The sequence below is a fragment of the Colletotrichum fioriniae genome (genome assembly GCF_027942845.1).
Source record: "Colletotrichum fioriniae strain IMI 355084 chromosome Unknown scaffold_1, whole genome shotgun sequence".
Classification (NCBI taxonomy): Eukaryota; Fungi; Ascomycota; class Sordariomycetes; order Glomerellales; family Glomerellaceae; genus Colletotrichum; species Colletotrichum fioriniae.
This window is the reverse complement of record NW_027076837.1, coordinates 2513590-2536899: the sequence shown is the minus strand read 5'-3', so window position 1 is coordinate 2536899 and position 23310 is coordinate 2513590. Positions and strand designations below refer to the sequence as shown.

At 53.0% G+C, this 23310-nt stretch overlaps 6 protein-coding genes across 6 annotated transcripts; 4 read left to right on the top strand and 2 right to left on the bottom strand.

The window, feature by feature from the left end:
- Positions 1-175: 175 nt before the first annotated feature.
- N0V96_000652 (uncharacterized protein) lies at positions 176-2432 on the top strand (the record flags this gene model as incomplete). Its single annotated transcript, XM_053197645.2, has 3 exons — positions 176-625; positions 680-1103; positions 1156-2432. 3 exons carry the CDS (start codon positions 176-178, stop codon positions 2430-2432), a joined length of 2151 nt encoding a protein of 716 aa, XP_053044868.2.
- A 1086-nt stretch (positions 2433-3518) lies between these two features.
- On the bottom strand, positions 3519-5430 carry MSK1 (mitochondrial lysine-tRNA synthetase; the record flags this gene model as incomplete). The annotated part of the gene is made up of 3 exons (XM_053197646.2): positions 3519-4666; positions 4744-4920; positions 5037-5430. The coding sequence occupies 3 exons, from the start codon at positions 5428-5430 to the stop codon at positions 3519-3521; spliced, it is 1719 nt and encodes a 572-aa protein (XP_053044869.2).
- Positions 5431-6108: 678 nt separating this feature from the next.
- Positions 6109-6543, top strand: TIM10 (protein transporter tim10; the record flags this gene model as incomplete). Its single annotated transcript, XM_053197647.1, has 2 exons — positions 6109-6206; positions 6354-6543. The coding sequence occupies 2 exons, from the start codon at positions 6109-6111 to the stop codon at positions 6541-6543; spliced, it is 288 nt and encodes a 95-aa protein (XP_053044870.1).
- Positions 6544-14336: 7793 nt separating this feature from the next.
- On the top strand, positions 14337-15543 carry N0V96_000649 (uncharacterized protein; the record flags this gene model as incomplete). The annotated part of the gene is made up of 3 exons (XM_053197648.1): positions 14337-14464; positions 14521-14995; positions 15052-15543. The coding sequence occupies 3 exons, from the start codon at positions 14337-14339 to the stop codon at positions 15541-15543; spliced, it is 1095 nt and encodes a 364-aa protein (XP_053044871.1).
- A 1118-nt stretch (positions 15544-16661) lies between these two features.
- On the bottom strand, positions 16662-18018 carry N0V96_000648 (uncharacterized protein; the record flags this gene model as incomplete). Its single annotated transcript, XM_053197649.1, has 3 exons — positions 16662-17624; positions 17688-17800; positions 17883-18018. The coding sequence occupies 3 exons, from the start codon at positions 18016-18018 to the stop codon at positions 16662-16664; spliced, it is 1212 nt and encodes a 403-aa protein (XP_053044872.1).
- A 963-nt stretch (positions 18019-18981) lies between these two features.
- N0V96_000647 (uncharacterized protein) lies at positions 18982-21724 on the top strand (the record flags this gene model as incomplete). Its single annotated transcript, XM_053197650.1, has 2 exons — positions 18982-19211; positions 19267-21724. 2 exons carry the CDS (start codon positions 18982-18984, stop codon positions 21722-21724), a joined length of 2688 nt encoding a protein of 895 aa, XP_053044873.1.
- Positions 21725-23310: the final 1586 nt, after the last annotated feature.

Here is a 23310-nt window from a genome sequence, read left to right as displayed (position 1 = left end):
ATTGCCACTCCCTCCAACCCCTAAGTTTATTGATAATTGGCTTTCTTGCCCTTCAGTACTATCATTACTCCGCTCTCGCCTTTTACGATCATTAGAGTCAAGAAAGACATACACTACCCCTCAAGTATCTCCTTCCTTTGGTACCTAGCCAAAGACCGGTATCAAGCACAACAAGATGGCCAGTCGCCGGCCTCTCCGTTCTAGCAAGATAGAACTCACAGTCCCCGCCGACGGCAAACTTCACCAAGTCGTCGGTCGCACTTTGGAGGAGCAAACGGCTCACCAACTCAAGCTCGTCACAAAGCTCCTGGTCGGTCCCAATGGCTCTTTGCCTAACTTGCCTGCTGATTCACCGCCTAATATGGCATTCTGGGACGATCTTCGACATAAATTCCTCACTACTGGGGTTCGTCAAGATAACCCTGGCCAACCCATTTCCGGAGCAGATTCCAGCATGGGAAAAAATCTCAAGGCGAACCAGACCAATGTGACTCTTGAAACCCTCTTGAAGGTGGTGCCTGTCGGACACGAGATAATCGCCCACTTGTGGCTTATCGACACAGCAGCTATTGGAAAGTTGGTATCAGCTTCGAAGGGCTGCTCCGAAGCCGTTGAGATTCATGTGGTAAGTCACCATTCCGAAAAAGAAAATGCTAACTCGAAGCTGACGCTGTCATAGTCCAAATTCGACCTCCCTGCGGGCGAGTATCGGGACTGCGACTGGCTTCCGCAGCAATTGGCTCGCATGGACGACGACTGGCGCGCCGGCATTGATATCCGCGGCATCGGCCGCAATCTCTTCGTTCGTGGCAAGGCCCTCGATACTAACCCGTATGCCGAGTACTGCATCAAGGATGCTCCCTCTTTTTGGTCCAGCCCCCAGAACCGCGATCAATTGCGAGCTATCTCGGAAACACTGTGCGAGGACAATTCCAGCCTCGTCGAGGACTTTGCTCGCTTTCACCGTGATGAGAAAAAGCTCACTGAAATTGAAAATGCTTGGAGGCGTGGTCATGAGAAGATGGGCTTACCTCCCACCACCAAGGATGGGGACAAGCGCGGCAACATCTACTTGGCTGAGATGAGCTACAACATTCCCATGCGTAAGTCCTCCGAAGAATGATCATGATATTCACATAGCTAACAAAAGAATAGTAAGATCTCTGTCCCAGTATGGAGGAGCACTTACCTCTCTGCAGCTACATGAAGTTCCTATGATGGACCTCCGCATTCTCGAGCTGATCCTTTCAGCTTGCCCTGTGCTTGAGATCTTGGGAATCGACAAGTGCGAGCTTCTTCATGTCGCGGACATCAACCCAATTCTCGACATCGCCTTCCGACGCGCCAAGAAGACTGGTAAGAAGCTGAGGAAGCTTCAGTTCTACCCTCGTTCTTACACCGAGCCGGCCCACAATCGCACTGGCACCCACGTTCTTTCATGGAACCCTCTGAAGACCAATGTCGAAACAGGCCTCCTCGTCACAGTCTTCTGGGCCATTCTTAAGGCCGTTCCCATGGGCATTGACCTCGTGTCCAAAGATCAGTCTTTCCGTCAGTTCCTCGATCTTGTGCCCATGAGGCCCGGTCAAATCGCGGTATTCCTTCACCACGTATTCAAGTGGCTCGACGCCGCGAAGACTCCTGAAGCTTATGACTGGCTCACCGACACGCAGAGTATCGAGGGTAAGTTCCGTAACCCTGACCTCCTCATGCTCGAGGATCAAGTTCTCCTCAGTATGCTCCAAGGAACGAAGGAGTGCAAGTGGATGCAGAAGCATAAGCGAGCGTCTTATTACAACGAGAATTACGAATGCTGCCAATGTGGATGCGAGATGCTCGCGGTCCTCTTCCGTGAGGAGATGAAGTCTCGCGCGGCCGATCATCGCGTCTGCCGCATCTGCGACCTTCGGGGTGAGCTCAATGGAGAGAGCCACCATCGCCTCCATGATAAGAGAACAATGCTCAACCGTTTTCTCTACTCGCCCCACGATACTGAGGACAAGACCGATCCCAGTGACGATGAGATGCAGAGCGTATCGGCCCCTCCTCTTCGCAATCCCTTTATCAAAGGAGAGATGATCAATGGAACCCATCGTGAAGAGGCCGTTCTTCAGCACCGAAGCCTGCCCAAGGTTCAAGTTCTTATCGACGAACGCAGGAACTTTGATATTCTCAATGCTGCGGGACAGGCTGCGATGTATGATGCCCAGGAGGCGGGCTGGTGGAAGGCTGGGCTCTTCAATGATCACCCAACCATGACCAAACAGACTCCGTATACGAAGATGAGAGTCGCCAACCAGGGCACACTTCGCAAGCAGGCCTGGGAATACGTCCTGTGGAAGACCTACTACAAGGACGCTGGCTTGGCCGAGCAGCAGGCGGCTGCAATGGCAGCCGGCCACGAACCTCCCAAGCCAGCCGGCTTTTGGTGAGAGAGAGAGAGCCCTCAAGAGCTCGACACGACAATCCTTGAGGCACCCCCGAAATCACGGTAGTCCTTGGAAGCATACATCAACGGCATTATTTTCAGATATCACATTATTCGCAGATCTGGCGCGACCAGTCTCAGCACACCAGAAGCAACAGATTACGTTCCGACACACTTCTTCTATCCGAAACCCTTCGACCTCTCCTCCCACTCCGGAACATGATGAGACGATATTGGATTTGGAAAGTGGAAGACACTGCACTGTGCAAGATGGATTGGAAAGAAACATGCTTTTTTCGTTTCCTCGTCATACACTATTAGACGGCATTGAGCGCTGCTCGTTGAGAACAAAGCAGGATGGACTGGGAAGACGCGGGCGATTTCGCGTTGCTTCACGATACTGCATCAGACAGCGATGGCCGCTGTCTGTCGCGAGGTCAGCGCCATACACCTCCAGGGTAGAGAGGTAAAAGGACAGACGACCCTCTCCATACGCACGAATATGGCAAATGAGAGAAAGGGATAATTGTATGATAATTGGCTGCTTTGGCTTTTCTCATTTGGCTCGATTGGTTTTGCTCTTTCAGGTTTCTCTCATTCGGCATTGCAGCCAGATCCCATAATAATATTCTCAAGGAATAGGCGGGACTAGCTTACACAGTCCATAGAAGCAATAGCAATTCTCAATCTGACGTCCCTGTGGTATGCTCTGTGACCTCTCACGTGAATGAAGCACTCAGTTCTCTGTATAATGCCGCACTTGTTTTTGTTCTACAATGTGATACATCTATGAGTCTCTGATGTTGTACAAAAATTATTACACGCTGCCCATGCGTACCAACTCCATCTAGCATTACAAGGCCAATGCATACAATGGCTTCGACCGCGAAAAATAAGGGGGGTCCAGGTGAGATGGAGAAAGCCGCTCAAGAAGAAGACTCCCCCGACTGACTCGACGTAGACTCATCGGTCTGGGTAGAAGAACCCTCCTCAGACTGGTTCTGCGGCCCCTCAGTCGACAACCCAACCACGTTCCTCAATGTCCCAAAACTCAAACAATCGCTGATCCGGCTGGCGCCAGAAAACAACATCACAAGCCTCTCAACACCACACCCCAGCCACCCGTGGGCGGCAACCCAGCCTCGAGCGCCCGGATATAGCTCTTGTCGAGCGGCGCGTCCCTGAGCGGGTGCGGATCGTCCGCCTCGAGCGGCGCGGCGTCTTTACCGGTGCCAAAGAAGCGGTGCTCGGCGAGCTTGCGCGCCTGCGCAGCCGGGTCGTTCTCCTCCTCGTACATGTTGGCCAGCTCGCGGCCGTTGACGAAGAGCTCCGTCCGCGCCGACACGAGCTGCAGCGTCCTGGGGCAGACGAAGCTCTTTGCGAGTGGAGACATGCAGGTCGGGTGGTGCGTGATGAAGAGGGGGCCCTCGAAGGATTTGGGCTCGAGATAGATGGCCGCCAGGCGGTCGAGGAGTTTGGGCATGGTGGGCGGGACGCCGCCGGGCACCTCGATCTTGCTGAGGGCCAGGACGGCGACGAGCTCCGAGTAGGCGTCCTTGCCGGTCAGCATGGGGAAGCGGAAGCCGAGGGCCTCCTCGAGGGCCGGGATGAACTCGAGCTGGCGGAAGGGGCGGGCGAACTTGGAGAGGTCGACAGGTTGGAGGGAGGTGAGTTTGGTATTGATGAGCTCCTGGCAGTGGGTGGCCAGGCCGGAGAGGAGCTCCTCGGTGCGGTCGATGAGCTCGGGGAGGTTGGTGTAGGCGCTGTAGAACTCGCACATTGTGAACTCTGGGTTGTGCGTGCCGTCGATCCCCTCGTTGCGGAAGGCCGGGCCGATCTCAAAGACCTTGTGGACGCCGCCGACGACGAGGCGCTTGAGCCAGAGCTCCGGGGCGATGCGGAGGGAGAGCTCCTTGGAGGGGAACTCTGTGGCCTGGGTGGTGAAGGAGCGGGCGACGGCGCCGCCGGCATTCTCGGCGAGAATGGGCGTCTGGAACTCGAGGAAGGACTTGTCGTGGAAGTAGTCGCGCATGTACTTTGTGATGTGGGACCGCATGCGCAGGACGTCGGCGACTTCGGGGTTGACCATCATGTCGACATGACGCTTCGCGGCCTTGGTCGCCGGGTCCGTCAGGGTCTGGGGGATCTGCTCCATCGCGGGGGACAGCAGCTCCGGGAGGACGACGGCTTGAAGCGTGAGCTCGCCGGTGCTTGTGCGCGTGGGCCGGCCGGTGATGGCTGAGGGGGGTCGTAGTCTTAGCATCATGTCACCAAGCTCAAGGAGAGCAGCCAGCAGCAGCAGATGATGGGCTTACAGATGTGGTCGCCCTTCTCGATCAGCCGGGCAAAGAGCTTAAAGGTATCAATGTTCATGTCAGGCGAGTGGGCGCCTAGGTTACGATAGTTGATCATGCCCTGTATCTTCTCGAACTCATTGACAATAGTGACGAAGACGAGCTTGTTCCCGTGGAGACGGACGGATTGGACGCGGCCTGTGGCCTGTCAGCGAAGGGCCGATGGTGGTTAGGGACGCCGCCGGCCACAAGCTGCTGCGGCGACTGCTGCTGCTGCTCTTGTGGAACGACGACTTGTATTTCTTTCTGCGTACCATACAGGGTGACGACCTCGGCGTTGCCAGGGTCACTCAACTCCTTCTTCTCCCACACCTTCCTAAAGGCAGGGACCGACATTGGCTTCTTGCGATGAACCAGTCGCGGATGCGTCTCCTTAATCACACCCTTTTCACGCACCTCCTCCAGCGCCTGGAGGCGCATCTTTTTGAACTCTGATATCCTAACAGTTTCACTCTGTGCTGACGTGTCCTGCTGACCCTGCTGCTCTGTTCCCTTTGCTACCCTATCCTTCTTCTGCCTCTTCCCTCCGGGCCCATCCTGGACGCTGGCGCCACTTGGTCGACCGACATGGAAGGACTGGGCCAGTCTGGCAACTTGTGGTGTGCGTGTTGCCGGCCGCAAAAGCCGTAGACTCTGAATTAAAGTCATCGCGTCTGATTGTTTCCTGTTAGCTTCGTTATTCTTCCAAGACCAATGGTGCTAACGAGGTTGGAAACAGGAAAGGATGTCAGATAATAGGCGGTTTAAATCAACCACAACAAAAGAGCTGTGTAAGTCGCAGCGGTTCTGAATTGCTTGCAATCATCATATGAAGGTAGGATAGAGAGAGAGGAAATGGAAGAGCGGAGCTCAAGACTTACCACCATAGTCGCCCAAGAAGATTCTGGCTCTTCTTGGTGTGGCCAAAAAATAGTGTCTGGGTCACCTTCTGCACAGAAATTTTGCAACGGCGCGGTTTTATCGTGGCCAGAAACGGGTCCTTGACGTTATCGATAAAGTCCTGCGGAACAAGCCGGCCCGGGAAAAGGGTTCCCAACGCAGCAGCGGTGATTGGATGACGGAGCTTCGAAGCGTGGGTCGGCTCCTGCGTACCTCACGCAGCAGACGGGACGAGCTGAATTGCCCCAGGCGCGCATACGGGTAGCTGACGCGCGATAAGATAAGGCAAAGGAGCTCTTCGTAAAATCTCGACTCTGCGACGTCAAGCAACCAAGCTAACTGCAAGTCAATAACCGTTTCCGTCGCATCCCACGAACCTCGCTGCCGACCCATCATCACTTCAATCTTTCCAATTTATTAGAAACTCCAAAAACACAAATCGCAAATATGTCTTTCTTTGGAATGGGCCGCCCCAAGCTGTCTTCGGACGAGAAGATTGCCATGGCTGAGCAGGAGATGCGTCTGCTGGCTGATATGCACAACCGGTACGTCACCATCGACAGTCCCCTTTCCTTGAGAACCCCCTTTCGAGCATTTAAGCCTTTGAAATCTCAAATCGAAGCGGACGTACAGAAGACAAAACTTGGGAGGAAGAGGATCTCAAACAACTGTAGCTAACATACGCGTCATAGCCTGACCAAGATCTGCCAAACCAAGTGCCTCCCCGACTACCGCGAGGGCGACCTCAACAAGGGCGAGTCCGTCTGCCTCGACCGCTGCGCCGCAAAGTTCTTTGAGGCGCACATGAAGGCCTCGGAGGTGATGCAGAACGAGAGCCAGAAGAGAGGCGGCGGCGGCGGTATGGGTGGCGGCATGTTCTAAGTTTTGTCAACATGAAATGGAGCGTTCCATGAATAAGCGCCAATTATGATGGAACCTTTGGACAGACAAAGGAAACGGAGAAATCATGATAGAAGAGACAGAGAGAGAGCATCGACAGAGCAAAAGCAGCCTCGTGAAGGCCAGCTTTTGCTCTTTGTAGCATATGCAACGACGCAACAACATCTCAGGATGAGATTGGGATGTGGAAGGAGGGGGGGGCATCGCGTCGCAAGCTTGCGCAAAGCTTGGGGAAAACGTGACGTATTCGGATGTACTTTTGAAGCAATAACCCGCAACCGGGAGCTTCGTGTATAATACAAAGAGGGACTGAAAACAAGTCCTAGCAATGAGAAGAACTACCCTCACAACTTACAGGCTGTACCTACGCACCTCGGCAAAGCGGACTACTAAATTTGATTCACAAATTGTCGTGCGATACATAAGCCATGTCATGAAGATTCTTTCTGTTTGAGCAGGTACATGAACTAGCCACAGCTCCAGGTCAAAAGCCTGTTTGCACCATGAAGCTCAACACCACATATGGTTTCCCCTTTTCTACCCATAAGATGTGCTAGAAGAATGAGTCGCCCCCAATACTTTCGCATGAATAGGCGATAGCAGCCTGTTTATCGTAGTATATGTTAACAGCTTATGCCGGGCTTTCGGGATTTCAGTGGCAGACCTTTAATGGTGCAACCAGACTTTTGGTCTGGGGTTGAATCAAGCAACCCTAACATTCAAGTGCCCATATTCTTTAGGCGGCACCTTGGTAGGTAATCGTCAGTCTGCGCCACGCGTGCTCTTCATGGTGAAGTTCTTGAAAGCCAAATTCCATACAACTGAGAAATTGGGGATCCTTGGAAGATCGTCGTACGGTGGTGTGTATTCGCCTTCTCGACTTATTCCTAGGGCCACTGCTACAACCGATCCGAGGTCATCCATTCCGATTATCCGTCTAGGGGTTTTGTCCGTTAATACCTAAAGTCCATACATCATGAGATGTATCTTTGACAAATTGTTCTAAGCATTTACATCCACTCCAGACATCAACTTCCATGGGCTCAGTTAAGTAAGCATTCAACTCAAGTTGAGTTGACAACTAGAGTGGATCAACTTTTGCTGCTTATCCGGGCTGTAACTGCGATCTAGTAGCACGGCTCTTGACATGATTCTCAGTTTCTGGATGCCCAACCTAAACGGCGTCAACTTTTCTTAGGATGACGCCTGGCGGACCCTGTTTCTCTCTCTTGTCGTACATCCACGAGCAGTCGCACTTGCAATTGACGTCGGGCGGTAAACCTCTGTCCACCCTTGGTAAGTTGGTGATTTCAGATATATACTTCAGTGTAGTCAGAGGTGACATCCAGTGTAAGATGCCATTGCAAACTTATAAGAATTCGATAGCCAGCGAACCCGCATCTGCCGTCAATACTTGTATCCTCTTTTGTGACTGATGCCTGTATATCAGGTCGTGTCAAAGCAAGCTATGTAAATGGACCGTCAAAATCGAGTAAATTGATAGGTCAGCAACGGCAAACCTGGCAGTGAAGCGAATGCATCAGAGGATAATCAAACGAGAGACCCGCGGGCCCCGTCCTCCCTCCCTATTAGGCGAATCGCAGTAACATGTCACCAGGTGGTTGGGACTCTGGAAACCCATTCTTGAGCCATCTTAGTCAAACCTTCCCTGCCATAACGAGCGACAAAGACCCCCTTTCAGTTAGAGACCTTCCAAAAAAACGTCCAAAAACGCGTGACCGTCGTCGTCGTCGCCGGCAATTCGGAGCCGAATCATGAATGGCCACCGGGATTCGGCCTTGGCTTTTACTGTGTAGGTATCCGCAGAACCTCAACTTCTCAATCTCAAGTCAATTCTCAAAAATCTGCCTTGCCTTACTAAAGTATGTGGATTCACAACGTCGATTTTCTGAGGAGCTCGGCGCCGAGGAGCCAAGCGTCGGTATATGCTCGGCTCTCAAGGTCAACCTCCGAGGGGGCCGTACGGCGTGAGGTAACCCGGTAGTTTCAGAATATCTTGCGTGAGTGGCCATTGGTATCCGTAGTTTATGCGCGGACTATCTATTCGCACGTGGACTGGGAGTGGATTCGGGAAGAAAAGAGCCCGCTAGATCTCGGATTGCCCGCCGGTTCCCACGTGATGTCGCGATATTCTTCGTGGACGACGGCCCAAGTTCCGACGACGAGGGTGGGGGATAGAATGCCGTTTGGACAGCCTCATTTGGTGGGAAATCGACAAAAGCTAGAGCCAAGAGGCAGCCGGCACGAGTCGGTGTCGGTTGCCTCGAATAAGCCGGGAATATGTACCCCGTAGCTACATGCTCTGTGTATGTGGTTCATCGAGCCCCAATTGATAGACTTCAATTAATCAGCATTAGATAGATAGAGTAATATCGGTCAAGTTGGTCGGCAACGATGACCTCGGAAAAGCTAAATAAATCATCCGAAGATTTTAAGAAATTGGTGTATCCAGAAGGGACAATCGTGCTCAATCAGGGGCACGCGCTTCACTGCAGCGACGCAAGAGCCTTTCTGTGGTACCACAGATGCCGCGGTAGCCAAGTCGTAGTTTTGCGTTCGTACATGACTCTCTGCCGCCAGGTATCACAACGGCTCTTGAGCAATGGGCAATGGATTGCTGTGAAATGCGTGGACCTGTCAAGTTGTCGACCGGCCTTTCCATGTTACCCCAGAAACCAGGGGGTGTTGAACATAACAAAATGAAGGACTCCTTTCGTAATGTATACGAAAACTGAAGAAACGGGGCTCTTTCCGGGATGTGTTAAACATAGAATCGAGAAATTGAACGAGATTCCCCCGTCCTGTAAAGGTTCGTTGGAGGAATCCAGTAGGCGAGATTGTCAACTGGGCCTTTCTCGCCCCCAAACCAATCATCAAAGCCTTTTGAAAAGTCGGTCAGGTCTAGACTTTTGCAGTCTGGTTTGCTCCTTGCAGAAGAAAGACGCAGAAAATAGAATATCATTATTGGAATGCAAAGTGGTCTCCATGAGGAAGACCGTGGCTGCGTTAAATATGGTGGCCGGGGAAGCAATACCGGTTGATCTACCGCAAGCACCACCACCCGCTGGCATGGAGAGTGATGTAAATCCTCACTCTGTCGAGTAACTTACGCCCGAGAGCTTGGGGCTTTGTTGACTCGTTTAGATCTGCGACAGGGTGAGTTGACGAACAGGCGATGAACGGGCACCGACGGGAATGACCAAGCCAAGAATTGGCCGTGGTGTGCCGCCCTTGAAAAAGTTGAGCAAACTCAGAGTTTTGAAGGTAAAAGGGGAGAGGGATGCTGTTTCAATAATTCGGATGAAGACGAGAGAGTTGGCAGGCCTGGCAGTGTGTGTGTGTGTGCTGCTGCGCGGCTCAGCCAGCATGGAGCTTGTTTCGTACGCATTGACGGGAGGACGTCAGCAAAGATAAGAGGCGCATGAGGGGTTGTAACTTCGTAAGGCAAGGAAGGGTTGGGCGGACGAGACGTTGACAGAATTTCCGTTCTCACTTGAGTCTGGAGAAAGTTTGTGCGTTTGAGTGTAAGTGTGAGAGAATGTCTTCGCGATGGTGGTTCAGTTTGACTGAGCCTCAAACTGTGGTGTCGCGATGAAGTTCCCGGCGTGGCTTAGTGGCTTTTCTTGTGTGTCTGCCCAACCTGTCGTCACTGCATTATTATCCGTAATACAGCACAAGGCCGATCGTCATCCTCTCCCTCTGCGTGGGTGCGTGGGTAATCAAGGCACATTTCTCGGGGCGGCGCTCACGGACGGGTGCCAGTGGGGTTCTGGGATCGGAGGCTGTGGGTCCAGAGATGAGGGCGTGGGCGTGGGCGGCATTGATGAGGGTGGGAGGGATGTAGCGAGAGCGGGAGTGCAACGGTGGCATGGCGGACGGGTCGTGGAGATGACGGTCCTTGAATTGGGTCGAACTGACGTAGCACCGCTTGAGGACTTTGGCAGCCCTGGGAATGAATGCAGCGGATACAAGTAGAAAGCAGGCCTATCTGTTCCCTGGAGAGACCTCGTTCGAATTGAAAGAGAAGTTTATCCGCACTGAGATTGCATGTCCATGTCGGTATCCATACCTGTGAATAGGTAGGTAGGTACCGGTGGACTGTATCGGTGTCTGTAGCGAAAGCCAAAGAGACGCGTATTCTGCCTTCGCTTATTTAGTGCTTTGCAGAGAATTATTGCCTTTTGAAACTCCGTAACGGGGAATCCATAGCGGAAGATGCCGTAAGCTTTGATGGTTGGTTCATAATACCTGCGGACCAGGAATCGGAGTGAGATGAAAGCAAAGCAAAGCAAAGCAAAGCAAAGCAAAGCAAAGCAAAGCAAAGCAAACCAAAACAGAATAACGTGATGGTGGCAGGAAAATGGAAAGCCAACTCAAGCCATATGCACGATCGACATGTGAGATGTTATTTTGGTCGCAAAGCTGGCATGAGCGGTCAGCCTCTTTCCCTTCAGCCCTTTGACAACGGAACGCCGGGAAATCAGCACCTACCTTGAGCTTAGGTAAGGTTGAGACCAAAGCAGGTAGGTGCTACCTAGGCTGTACGGAAGCGCGCCTGGCGTCTGGGACGGTTCGCAGATGAGCCTATCACCCGCCTGAGGAAGCCACGGCGTGGTCCGGCTGGGCAGTCTCGAGGCCGGGGATGATCTAGGACGGTAGGGCCAGTGGTGATCAGTCTTGCGTCTTGCGTCTTGCGTCAAGGACTAGAAGTAGAACAAGGGGAAGCAGAAAAAAAAGGTTTGCGAGAGTGTGGCTGTGAGCCAGGCCTCATCTCATCTTCTCGATCGGATATCCAACCAACACGTCCCCATCATGACGACCACAGATCATACACTACAAATCAATCTCAACAACAGTGCTACCCAGAAGTTTTCCGGCTCCATATTTACTGCACGCTGTTAGCAGTTGTAAGCGTGACCGATGCTGGCTGTCAATAAAGTCGTGCATGTTAAGGGGAGAACGGGGAAGAAGCAGCGGGGTCGCGTGTTTTTCGAGAGCGGGTTGACTTGCAGGTCTGCAGCAAGCGGCCCACAACAGCAAAGTATCTCACGGTCCTAAGATGTTAGCACGGTCATGAGAATTAGGCAGCCGCCCGGCCCATCATCCAATGTTGTATGCAGTGTATCCTGGGTTTTGCACTAACAGAAGTGGACGGTCCACGATACGGTCGATACCCACACAAGGGCCGCTGGGCGCACCATCTCCACGAGAAGGTCCTATTCCTGGCGCAGCCCGCTGCAACCTGGAGCCCGGGTTCTCTGCACAGCCCTACTGTCCCTGGAAGAACCAACCTCTCTCCTTGGTCGAGGTGGCATTGGATCGGGGGGGAAGCCTGGCACCTAGGTACTGAGGTGTGGACGGGTCTCCGTAGTGTACGGAGTACTGCGTACGGTTACTAGCAGAAAAGTCTGGAGAGACTGAAGTGAGGGCACTGGCTTTCTGGCTGTGCTGTGCCGGCACTAACGCAATCCAAAGATATGGGGGCCGACACATTGGATTAATCGATGGAAGAGAGGCACCTAGGATCCTGTAGGTACCTATGAAGATTGAGGCCTCTTGCTACTGTCATATTCCTACTTTATGAGTCCTTCACATGCTCCCGTCATCCTTCGTTCCCGGTTTGGATCTTCTCCTTCTTCGTCTTCTACTCTTGATCGCCAAACGCCCCAAAAGCTAATTAGTCGCTGAACGACTTTAAGAAATACTGTCGACCGGTCGACCGCCAGAAAGCACTAATACGAGAAAAGGAAACAGCCGAGTCCTGCAACCACGCAACATAGTACAAACTCCGTAATACCAAGAAAATCTTCCCAGGCAAACCACTCAATCCGTGTCTGATCGATCCATTATCGGCCAGACCAGACCGCACCGGCGACCCACCATCCACCCGCCTTACTTGCAGCCTGCGTACGCTGCACGCCTCTCACTTCCAAGACAACACCTCACGCTCACCTTCCTGGGTCTCACCTCACCACCTCATCATCACTGCTGTTGAAGGAGCCAGTGTTGAATCCATCCACCCATTCATTCGACCACCCACAATCCATCACCAGCAGTTGATCGACCAGCTGAACGAATCGAATCTCACACAGACTTGGAAAGCCCCCAACCCGACCCTCCTACGCTAAAGGAAGAACCGTCTTACCTCACCACGCATCTGCGCTACAACACACGTAGTAATTGCAACAGACATCCGGCATCTGACTTTCGAAAAAGAGCCGCTAAAGCAATCTTGGCCCCTCATTCTTTCTGGGCCTGGTGGTACGGATAACAACACCACTTATACCAACTTCCTCATCAACATCTACCTACAGACTACAACAACAACAACCTCCGTCAAACCACGCCTTACAACGTCGCTCTTTTACCCAATTGACTCATTGTCAAAACTCACTCGAACCATTGACGACCTTACGCAGTACGGATACACTCTTGCGTCTTTCCCGAAAAAACTTGCCAAGGTTGTCATCGCTTCCCGTCTTCCGTCGTCCACCGCCCACGACCTTCCCTGCCCAGGTCCTTCTTCTCTCACCCCCGTAGTCCCCCCTTCCCTTCCCTTCTGGTCCTTTTGGGTCCTTCGTCCTTGGTCCTGGCTCCACTGCCGCTTAGCGTCTCTTGGACTCCACCCCCCTCTTCCTCCTTCCATCCCAGCGGACCCAGCCAGCTCACGCTCCAGTGGCTCCTGCACCTGCGCACCTGCACCTTCTTTCCACCTGGCACACCCCTGGTTCTCACAACCACTGCCCCCGAAAGCCCCAAGCCCCAAGCCCGTGGTGTTCCGTCCTACCTTTCACCTCACCTTAATCGGATAGGCACCTAGACGCTGGGCTGTCTCTTGCTGCGCACAAGGTACCGTTGCCTGCTGCCTCCGCCCCCCTTCCCGCCAGGTCCCTACCTACTCCGTACGTTACTACGTATTCTTGCGCCTGTCAAACCCGGAGACAGCGAAGAAGCAGGAGAAGGGGAAAAAAAAGACAAGAGCCCTGTCCGTCTTTGAACAGATCAAACTCCTCATCCCGTTTCAGCTTCGCACCAACAACATCTTCGCATTCTCTCCTTCTCCAACAGCTTTGCCCCTTGCTGTCAACCAAAACCCAAAAACCCAAAAAAACCCTTACTCCGTGCCCGTCAGGTCCTTCAGGGAAATCCAAAACTTAATCCCGTCACTTTCTCCTCCCTTTCTTTTGCTTTCCTCCTTTGATCATTCGCGCCTGATTCCCTCTCGAATTTCCCGCCGACGGGGTCCTCCCTCGCTCTCCACTCGCTTTCGACACTACCGTATCCCTTGACCACACGATTGAGACGAGACCACTCTGAGTCTCTTTCACTCCCGTCCCTCCCAAAGAAGGACTCCCATTCGATCCGACTGTACCTCTTGCCGCCGCTGACGCCCGCCTTTGTGTGCCCATCTCACACACCATCGCCCAACCCGACACACGACATCCAGTACCTTCCGGCACGCAAACACGCACCCACCCAGCCTCCCTTCTCATCCGACGCTTTCCCACCACTTTTAAGCATCATCTCATCTCGACTCCTTCCGGGGAGTCGCCAATACCGTCGATCTGGCTACAAGGCTAGACTCCCGCCGTTCTTTGCTCGGCGGTGACCCGAACTTTGCCGGCTTCGACCAAGAACTCGCCGCCCGCCAATACGCTCAACAGTATCAGCAACAATACCAGCAGCAATACAACCCCCCGCAAACATCAAACAACCAAGGCTACGCTTTTCGCGAAGGTCTCGCTCCATCCACAATGAACGGATCGCGTCCCAGCAGTGGTGCCAGTGGCCCCCTCGGCTTCGGCTTCATGGGTGCCAAATGGCCCAGAATCTTTTTCCTCATCACCCTCGTCCAGGCTTTGCTTTGCTTGGGCTTTGAGTGGTAAGCCGGCAATCCACCATCGCATTCGGAATTGATCGGTACTAACAGCGACGCAGTTATGTCTTCTGGAAATTCCAGACTGGTTTAACCGATCAGGACCCTCATCAAAACACAGAAACCACGGATGCTACCGACTCGCCGAGAAGGACAATCCCGACGTTCCTGACGCTCTTTATCTTTGGATTCTTGTACGAATTGGTTATCGTCTGGGATGCGCTACGGGCGAAGAACACCATTCAAGTTATTGGAGTGTGCATCGCCAATCTCGCTTTACTCGTCTACACTGCCATTCAGGTCGAACAGATTGAGGAGGCTGTGCAGCAGCTGAAGGACAACAATGCTCTCAGGGACCCGACCGATGACATGTGGGCCGATGTGAAGCCTTACCTGGTCGCAAGCCCCTGCGTCTTGGCTTTTGGAACCATCACCATGGCCTTGACTGCCTGGAAACTCTACCAAGTCTTTGCTTGGGACATTCTGAAGACGATAGGAGCCGACTACAGAATGAAGAAGCGTTTCCTCCACTACCAGGTACGTGTCTGCGGAACTGCTGACCATCGCCCTGACATAGCTAACATGACATCTAGATTTATATCGCACTCCTGAAGTTCGATTTCTTCTTTTTCCTCGGTTTCACGGTTCAGTTCTTGGTTATCGTTAACGCCCGCACCGACGCCGAATTTGGATTGACCATTGCTGCGATTCCGATTACCATCGCCATTTTGCTTTTGGCCGCATGGTTCACCAGAATCGAGAATAAGGTCGGCATGGCGACTGTTCTCGTCCTCTACTTTGGCGGCTTGAGCTACTTCATCTTCAAGCTCGTCCGTATCTACCAACCACACACAGCCGAGCAGTACATGCCAGTGCGCAAGTCACTCACTGCCTTCACCGTCATCACCATTCTCCTCATCATTTGCACCATTGCCAACTGCGTGGTCTGCATGCGCAACTTCGGAGCCGGCCTGAAGACCCACCTGCGAAAGCCGTCACGCGATCTCGAAAAGAGCCAGGACCTCAACTCGATCAACCTACAGGATGTCAAGCCGCAAATTGCGAGCAGAATGACGATTGATTAACGAGGGGGTGGAGCTGGCTTGACCCGACGAGGCAATGCACGATCAAAGAGATACCGTTCGATTGTACAAAGAAATGACTTAACGAAACAACGCCACCTTTCTTATCCCAACAAAAAAAACCCACTACGGGATCGTAGGCGGACGGAACGGTGGACACGCGGGGCCGGGCGCGTGTTGGACTGATTGAGATTCCCCATCATCGGCTGTTATTTTTTCTTCACTTTTTCTTTTGACTTCCTTGTGTGATACACACTATTATGGCGTTGACGATGCTTGATCTCTCTCCACCCAGCGAGGATGAAGAAGACTGGCCCTACATGGCGGAGTTATGGATCTGTTTCTACGTAAAGAGTCGCACCGGCGGCGAGATCCCGTATGGGATATTAAGATGGCTCTGGGAGCAGTCGAAAGGCTTTGACTTCCCATACGTATCTGCGCCGCCTCGGGGCTACCGCGGGCAGCGAGATGCAATAAAATACCTTTCCTTAGTGTAACTTAGCGTTAGCATGAGGTAATTCAAATACCATGACGAAAGCCAATTTTCTATCCAAGAATGACTGTTTGACTTGTCCTCTCTGTAAGACTATATGCACACTGGATGGAGCACTACCATCAGGCGTTCGCTGCCATCCCAGATGACCCGGCGCCGCTCCTGTGCTCCCGCTCCGGCCGGGTCATTGTTGTGGCCTCATCTTTAACTTTACTGATTCGGCCCAGTAACCGCCGGCCTTGACTTGATATTCGTCAAGGTGTGCGAACCAAACACCAATGCAACCTGAACTGATCACGTATTTGACATGCGTTTGCATTTACGATCGCTTTATCCTACCTACTCAAAACAATAACCCGGATCGCTGTACCAAACAAGATTGCATCCGAAACCTAACGCCGCCCAAAATAAAAGAATAAAGTGACCTGGTGACCGAGGAAAGCTTAACCCGTCAGACGTCAACCCACAACGCCTGTCGTCCCGGTACCAGACCTACCCATCTCACCTAACGAGCAAGTGGCAATGCAGGCCATTGTCTATTGCACGTCTTCCGCCATGGGAAAACCAGTGCGTTGATGAGATGTTTGTAATGTTCACATCTATCCTCCAACTCGAAGCCCAATTCGTCCTACAACTTAATCTCACGAGCATCTTTGATGTGGCCCTCGTTGGGGCAGTATGGACACTTGAAGCGGGAGCCCTTAGTCAGGCGCTGAAGTGACTCTTTGCAGATGACGTGACCGCAAGGCAGCATCATTGGCGGGTTCTGCTCTGTTGTTTGCTCTTTGCTCACGGGGCAGACGAAAATGGGGTGGTAGATCATGCTGCGAGGTAGCGGCGTTTCGAATGCGAGTTCGCTTTCCGTCGTCCATTCAGTACGCTTGGCTTTTACGTATGTTGTGTACTTAATGAGCTGGGGCAGCGCGATGGCGCCGGCGGTAGCGGCGACGTAGAGTGGTGATTCGGCCGAGAGGCCGAGAAGAGAACAGAACTCGCGCGTGAAGGATAGGGCGACGTCGTCAAAAGCTGCAGATGTCTCGAAGATGTTGGCATATGGCGACTGGCCGATGTTGGATGCGTAGACCATGGCGCAAGACAGCTGCTGGATCTCCTTGATATGGCGGGTCTGGAAGCGGCCAAAGTGTCTTTGTGCGTAGGCGAGGGCACCTATCCTTCCGTTGCGCTCGTCGTCCGGAAGGCCATTGACTTCGGGACCCTTGAAGAGCCAGACGAACTGGAGTTTGCTGAGCTCGAACTCGAGGTTGGAACCGCGGGCTTCGAGCTCGTCGCTGTTGAGACGCGCCCAGTCTATAGCTGGAACGAGGTTCCTATTCTTGAGCTCGTTGAGGATCTTGTACATGCTCGCAAACTTGTCCTGCAGCTCCTGAGACTGAAGAGAGTGTATATCCGCATCGAGGGCTGGGTTATTGGCGGAAAGTGGCGGAGGTCGCTCGTGAGCTTCGCGGAGGAAAGTCGAGGCCACGCTGAATTGGCCCTCGCGGAGCATGTGCATCGCTACAGCGCGGTTGATTAAAGAGGGATACGCGGCCATGGCATCGTAGTCTGTTGAGAGTGGTCGAAGGGGGAAGGACTAGAGAAATGGGTGTAAGTCGAGGTTCGTTCTGTGACGGGAGATGGTTGTTTGGACGCATACCTTATCAAGGGCCTTGCCAAACGTCTTTTGGGCTTTTGAGACCTCTTTCAAGTCGTTGTTTATGGCGTCAAACCCCGCGGTGACGGGGTTCTGTAGCTTGGCCATCGTCAAGCCTGCCCGGTGTGGATCTGGCGTGCGGCATCACTGTGAGCACACGACCTGTGGCGGCAGCATGGAGCGGGGCAAGTGACATACCATTGGCAACTTGCTCCCTCGCCTGGATGAGAAGGTCGAGAAGCTTGTCGGTGTCTTTGACGGCTGAGTTGAGTGTCGCTCTGCGGAAGCGCGAGAGCTCCGCCTGGAGGGTGACCATGGGGTTTTGTTCTGCCATGGTGGTGGCGGGATGCGGGAGGAGAGGAGGGTATATTCGTATGTCGTGATAAGTGAGCGAATGTATAGTATGTTTGCTTGCGTGTAGCTCGAGATTCGGGAGATTATGACGGGAAGATCATGGCTACGGGCTCCCCATAAAAGCTCGGGTTGGTTATGGGAAGGACTGCTGTTACTGTTTGTCGGATGGGGGTTCACGGCGCAGGCTTGGTTGTCCGATGGTCCTGCTTTGGAGGTTGAAGGATGAAGTTGAGGTAGGCACAGACCGACCAGGCCATCACCGATAATGGAAGCTAAGGTTCCTCGGTTGGCGGGTTCACTGATAAAGCGTCCGGCGGGCACCCGCACCTATCTCAGGCATTGGGGTACCTAGGAGCCTCCACTCCAGTACGCTGTGCCTGCTGTAGCCGCTGCCAGTGTAACAATGTCCCGGTCTTGTAGCACTGGATCGACCTGCCGGCGAAACAGCGGCCCGGGATTTTGAGCGATGGTTTAGCGAGGGGAGGCCTGAAAGCATGGAGGGGCAGGGGGATTTAGCTCGGCAGATCTGGGCCATTACAGACGTGGGGATGGGGAATATTAGCGTCTGCCGCAGTACCGCTCGATTTCGTGCTACCCTTCTTTCTGTACTGGTCGTACAGCTCCCGGCCCAATCAACCAACGCAAAACCACGACAGCGACGGTAGGACATTGCGTCACATGCCGACCAGCCCTCCGAACAGAAAGAAAGACACAACCTAAACGATCGAAGCGGGAGAACATTCGAAGCGCGAACGAAGCAACCCGACGAATACGCCCCCTTCCAGTCACATGCAGAGCACCCGCTGGACGTTTCTTTGATTGCGTCGAAACTCCCCTTTAGGCGAATAAGTACGACGACTATGACTTCTTCGTCTTGGAGATAGTCGCAGGCGCCTCCAAAAGTGTCGTCGATGCACCAAGTTTCACCGCCGCACTCCTGCAAATGGAGATGTCATTCCGCTTTCCCTTTCCCGTCAACGATCCGCGAATGCATCGCGAGGAGGAACTGACTCTGGCGAGAGTCGCTTCTCAGCGAGGTGTCAATGGACCTTCTCCCCTGAGCACACCTTTACCGCTTGAGGCGCGAAAGGAGGCCTCTACCGAACCCGCGACACCCTCCCCCTTACCGACGACGAAGAGGAAATGGGTATTCGCCGATCCTGTAGCCTTTAGGTGAGCTCTCCTGTTCCCGATTTCGAGACGAGCCCGCGTACTAATAGTCTCCAAGATACCTAGAAAGCGATCCGGCGGTCACGGTCCTCGAGCGACGAGGAATCTTGCAGGGATACGAGCTATACCTAGTCGAACAATGGGCATGTTCGCGGAAATCGCCAACACTGGTCATTGTCACGTACACGGGTGACCCGAAGCATCAGGTCGTTGTTGGGGTGCTGGCCGTCCCTGCGGACGAGAGCGTATGGTCCGACCGCTTGCGATTCTACTTCAGGGCCATCCATCAGTACCATGCTCGTCCGAAGGAAACGCCGTTGGGCGACGTGATGGTCACGAACCTCAGCAGCTTCCCGTCAGCTCTGACAGTCATACCCGTACCCGAGGGCGATATCCGCACCCACCGTCAGGCCTTCATCGTCAACGAGAACCTGAAGCGACTGGGATGCTCTGGCCGATCTGGCATGAATCTTTCAGACCCCACACCTGCAACCCAGGCCAAATTTTACCAGCTGTACAGGACAAGCGAGAAGGTTCCCTTTACCCAGTCGGCAGTGGAGCTTGTCAAATTATGCCAAGTCTCTCTCTTTATGTTTGGGAAACTGGACATGGAATACATTGATGGCTTACTTTGCGATAAGACTGAAGAGTCTATCGGAAACTGGTGGACAGAGATTGGTGCCGAGTGCTACAATGTTGAGCCTACCGACGGTATCTTGGGTCCGACGACAACGGCAGCCCTGCTTGGGCTATTGATGGGCGCCAGAAATCGACTGCACTACTACGGCGCGCCTGTGTCCAAGGACGTCTTTGACATTGAAAGCACAAAAAGGGGCATCGGGTACTTCCAGAAGGCGTACAAGCTTGAGCGGACGAGACGGCTGGATCGTCCGACAATTCTCAAGCTTCATTCTGTCACGGCAAAGGCTGCTGCCGGTGAAGGCTGGGGCGTGCAGAAGGCGGTCAAGTCCACCGTCGCCGAAATTGGCGGGAAAAGGGGCGAGCTTGTCATCGGCATGGTCGGTGGGAAAGACAAAGCCGGCATAGCTGATATCGAGACAGTAGACATTGACAAGTTTATTGCCCTGGCGTACGGCGAGCGCGCAAAATGGCTCTGGTACGGGAAGCCCAGGAGAGCAGCGCCGGAACTACAGGAGAAGCCGACAGACGTGGCGCAGCCACTCTTCGGAAAAGATGAGGTTGCACTGCCGTCTAGCAAGCGAACACAATCGTTGCCGCTGGAAGAGGAGCTTCAGAGACAAAAGGAAGAGTCACCTGGCGTATACTCAACCCCAGCGCCTGCCTCAGCTGTTAGTGTGGTTGAAGGATCGGGAGAGAAAGACGCGCTTAGGAAGACAGTCTTCAAATCGGTTGCTGGCAGAGTTAGTGATGCCAAGTCTGGCCTTGGGCGCATCAAAGACGTTGTTGGTACCGGCCTAAGGGGTCACGCGAGTCGCCCTAGTAGAGACGATTTTGGTGAAAATGGCTACAACAGCGCTCCCGGCATCTCAGCTTTGGCGCAGTCTTCGGCAACGTTGTCGTCTCCTGTCATGGTTGGTAGGGCCTTCACATGGAAGAATAAGCCGGAGGAGTACCTGAATGCCTTCAAGAAAGAGGCAGAAGCTGCTCAGGATCTGAGAGAATCATCGCAGGAGCTTGAGAAGGTTCCCGTGATTGCCAAGCCTACGCGCGAGTCTTCAGACCCGAGCTCGACACATGTCGAGGCAGAGAAATTCTCAACACCCCCTAATGGTCCAGTCAAAGACGAGCCTGATCGGATACAAACATCTGTGGCAGGGTCTGTGGTTGATGAGGCCGATCTCCAAGGTCCTTTTGAAGCAGAACGAACCAGCAACACGGCTGTCAGCTTCCTCCAGCGGCGACACAGTGTCGCTGTCTCCAGACTCAGGTATAAGCATCCCTTGAACGAAGCCCGCTGGCCTCGGCGGCTGTCATTTGGAGACGCCGAAGAAGCGGTTCTCAGATGGGAGGAAATTACCGAACTGTACGACGACAAGCACTTCTCTACCGCTGATGCGCTGCAGCAGCAGGCTAGCCTGGCCGAGTTCGCCCGAAGCTTGTACGATTCAATCGCCACCATCAAGCGCGAGGTCAACCCCTGGGTTGAGTCAAAGGTCAAGGCCGTAGACGCCCTCGACGAGCACTACGGCCGCGAGCAAGAGGACTTGCAAAACCTTTACTACCAGCTCAGCGAGGCCTATCATCGCGTCAAGCAGAGCTCGACGGAGCTCATCGCCGAAGAGCGTGCGCACATTACCGAGGCCATTAAGGAGGTCGAGGTCCTCGTGGCACGACTCGAGTACGAAATTAACGGGCTCGTGAGCAAAGTGGACGACGTAGAGGACGGCGTCAGGCTGTTTGAGAGACAGGTCGAGGACGTGGAGAAGCGCGCCGAGGAGCTCAAGGCGACGCTCGAGACGGAGAGCTGGGCGCACTGGTTCGTCCGGACGCTGACGGGCATCGGTACGGGGCCAAATATTACGAGGGGCTCGTGAGAGGAACAACTAGATCTTTGGCAAGGACAAGAAGGGAGAAGAGAAAGAGATATGGTGGTCTTTGGGCTGCATAGCGTGGTTCGTTTTTCATTTTGGTTCGCATCGGGGAAAATACCCAGCAAGGACTCTTTTTTTTTTTGTTTTTTTGGGCATCTTTATATTGCGGGATATCTATCAGATGCTGTATACTTAGGCGCAGGATGACATATAATCGCCGGTTCAAGGTTTACTGTGCTACAAGGGGAACATCAATAATGTCTCTGTCACGTGCGTGGCGTGATGATGGGCATGCTGCCCTCCTGGGGATGTTGAAAATGCAGTGAAGGGATCCATTAAGTTTGGAAACCTTCCGATTCGACGATAGATGAGACAACAGAAACTAAGGTGGATTCACAACGGATGATTGTTGTAGTCATTTTAGCGCTACTACTTCTTCCTTCTTTTTACAGACGAGACTTTGGATCGATCGGTCGTCTCTTCCTTCTGGATGCCTTGTACAGTATGATGGCGTCTACACCATTAACTTACTTCCGTGTCAGGTAGTCGTTAAGGACGTTGGGCACTAGAGCTCATGCCTGCCAGGTGGTTGAACACGATGCGCATCTGATCCCTGAGCCGATACAATGGTCAATATCGTATGGTATGCCCAAGAGTGTCGAGGCTGAAAGCCATGTGGAAACGGACCTGCGTTCCTTTCCCGCATCTTCGAAGCCCGCAATAGTGAGGGAAAGGAGGGAGAAGGCGGTTTCTCCCAAGGTGCTTCTAAAATTGAACTACTGAGAGCAGCTCCTGCGTCTTATAGACTCAATCCACTTACTCACAATTTATGTGATACTTCCATGATCTGTGGGGTCTTTCCGTTGGGATCTTATTGCTGCTACGCGGGCATTTGTGCTTCTGATATCTACTTGCCTGCAGCATCCAAAGAGTCTCAATCCTTCAAATTCTCTCGTATTGCTTTCCCCATTTCACTTTGACTTATTGCCATTGTTGCGGTATGCTGAAATCCTGAAGAAACGAGAAGTCCACAGACAGGAGGCGGGCTATTATGGCGTAGAGGATGTTAAGAATGCAGATCTTATGCAACTGCGGATTATGATGACTTGTCAAGGTAGGCTCTAGAGATGAAGTATCTATGACTATCAAAGATTGAAGATGTGAGAAATGCTCCTGACTTGAACTGAGCTCGGGGGTACGATGTTGGATTTCGTATAGACCATCATGTAGGAAATAGATAACATCACTTCCAGAGCTATAAATATAAGAACGCATTGTCATCCTCATCTTCTTCTCTGACAGCCCATAGTATGCCCGTTGTAAATCGCCGTAAAGCTGTGTGGTAGCACAAGGTGACGGGCGTACTAGGTACGGCTGGAATTGGCAACGTGAAACGGCACTGAACGACGGCACCAAACGACAGTACTTTTTATCAGACATCCGTATATATACCTGTACGGATATCCAGTATTTCATATGAAGTAGAGAGAGACGACAGTGGAATAGAACTACCCTGCTTAGAGTCGAGATGCTCGAACGGGTGCCCAACCATTGAACAGCTTCGCGGTATTTATGCTCGCTTAGGTGTT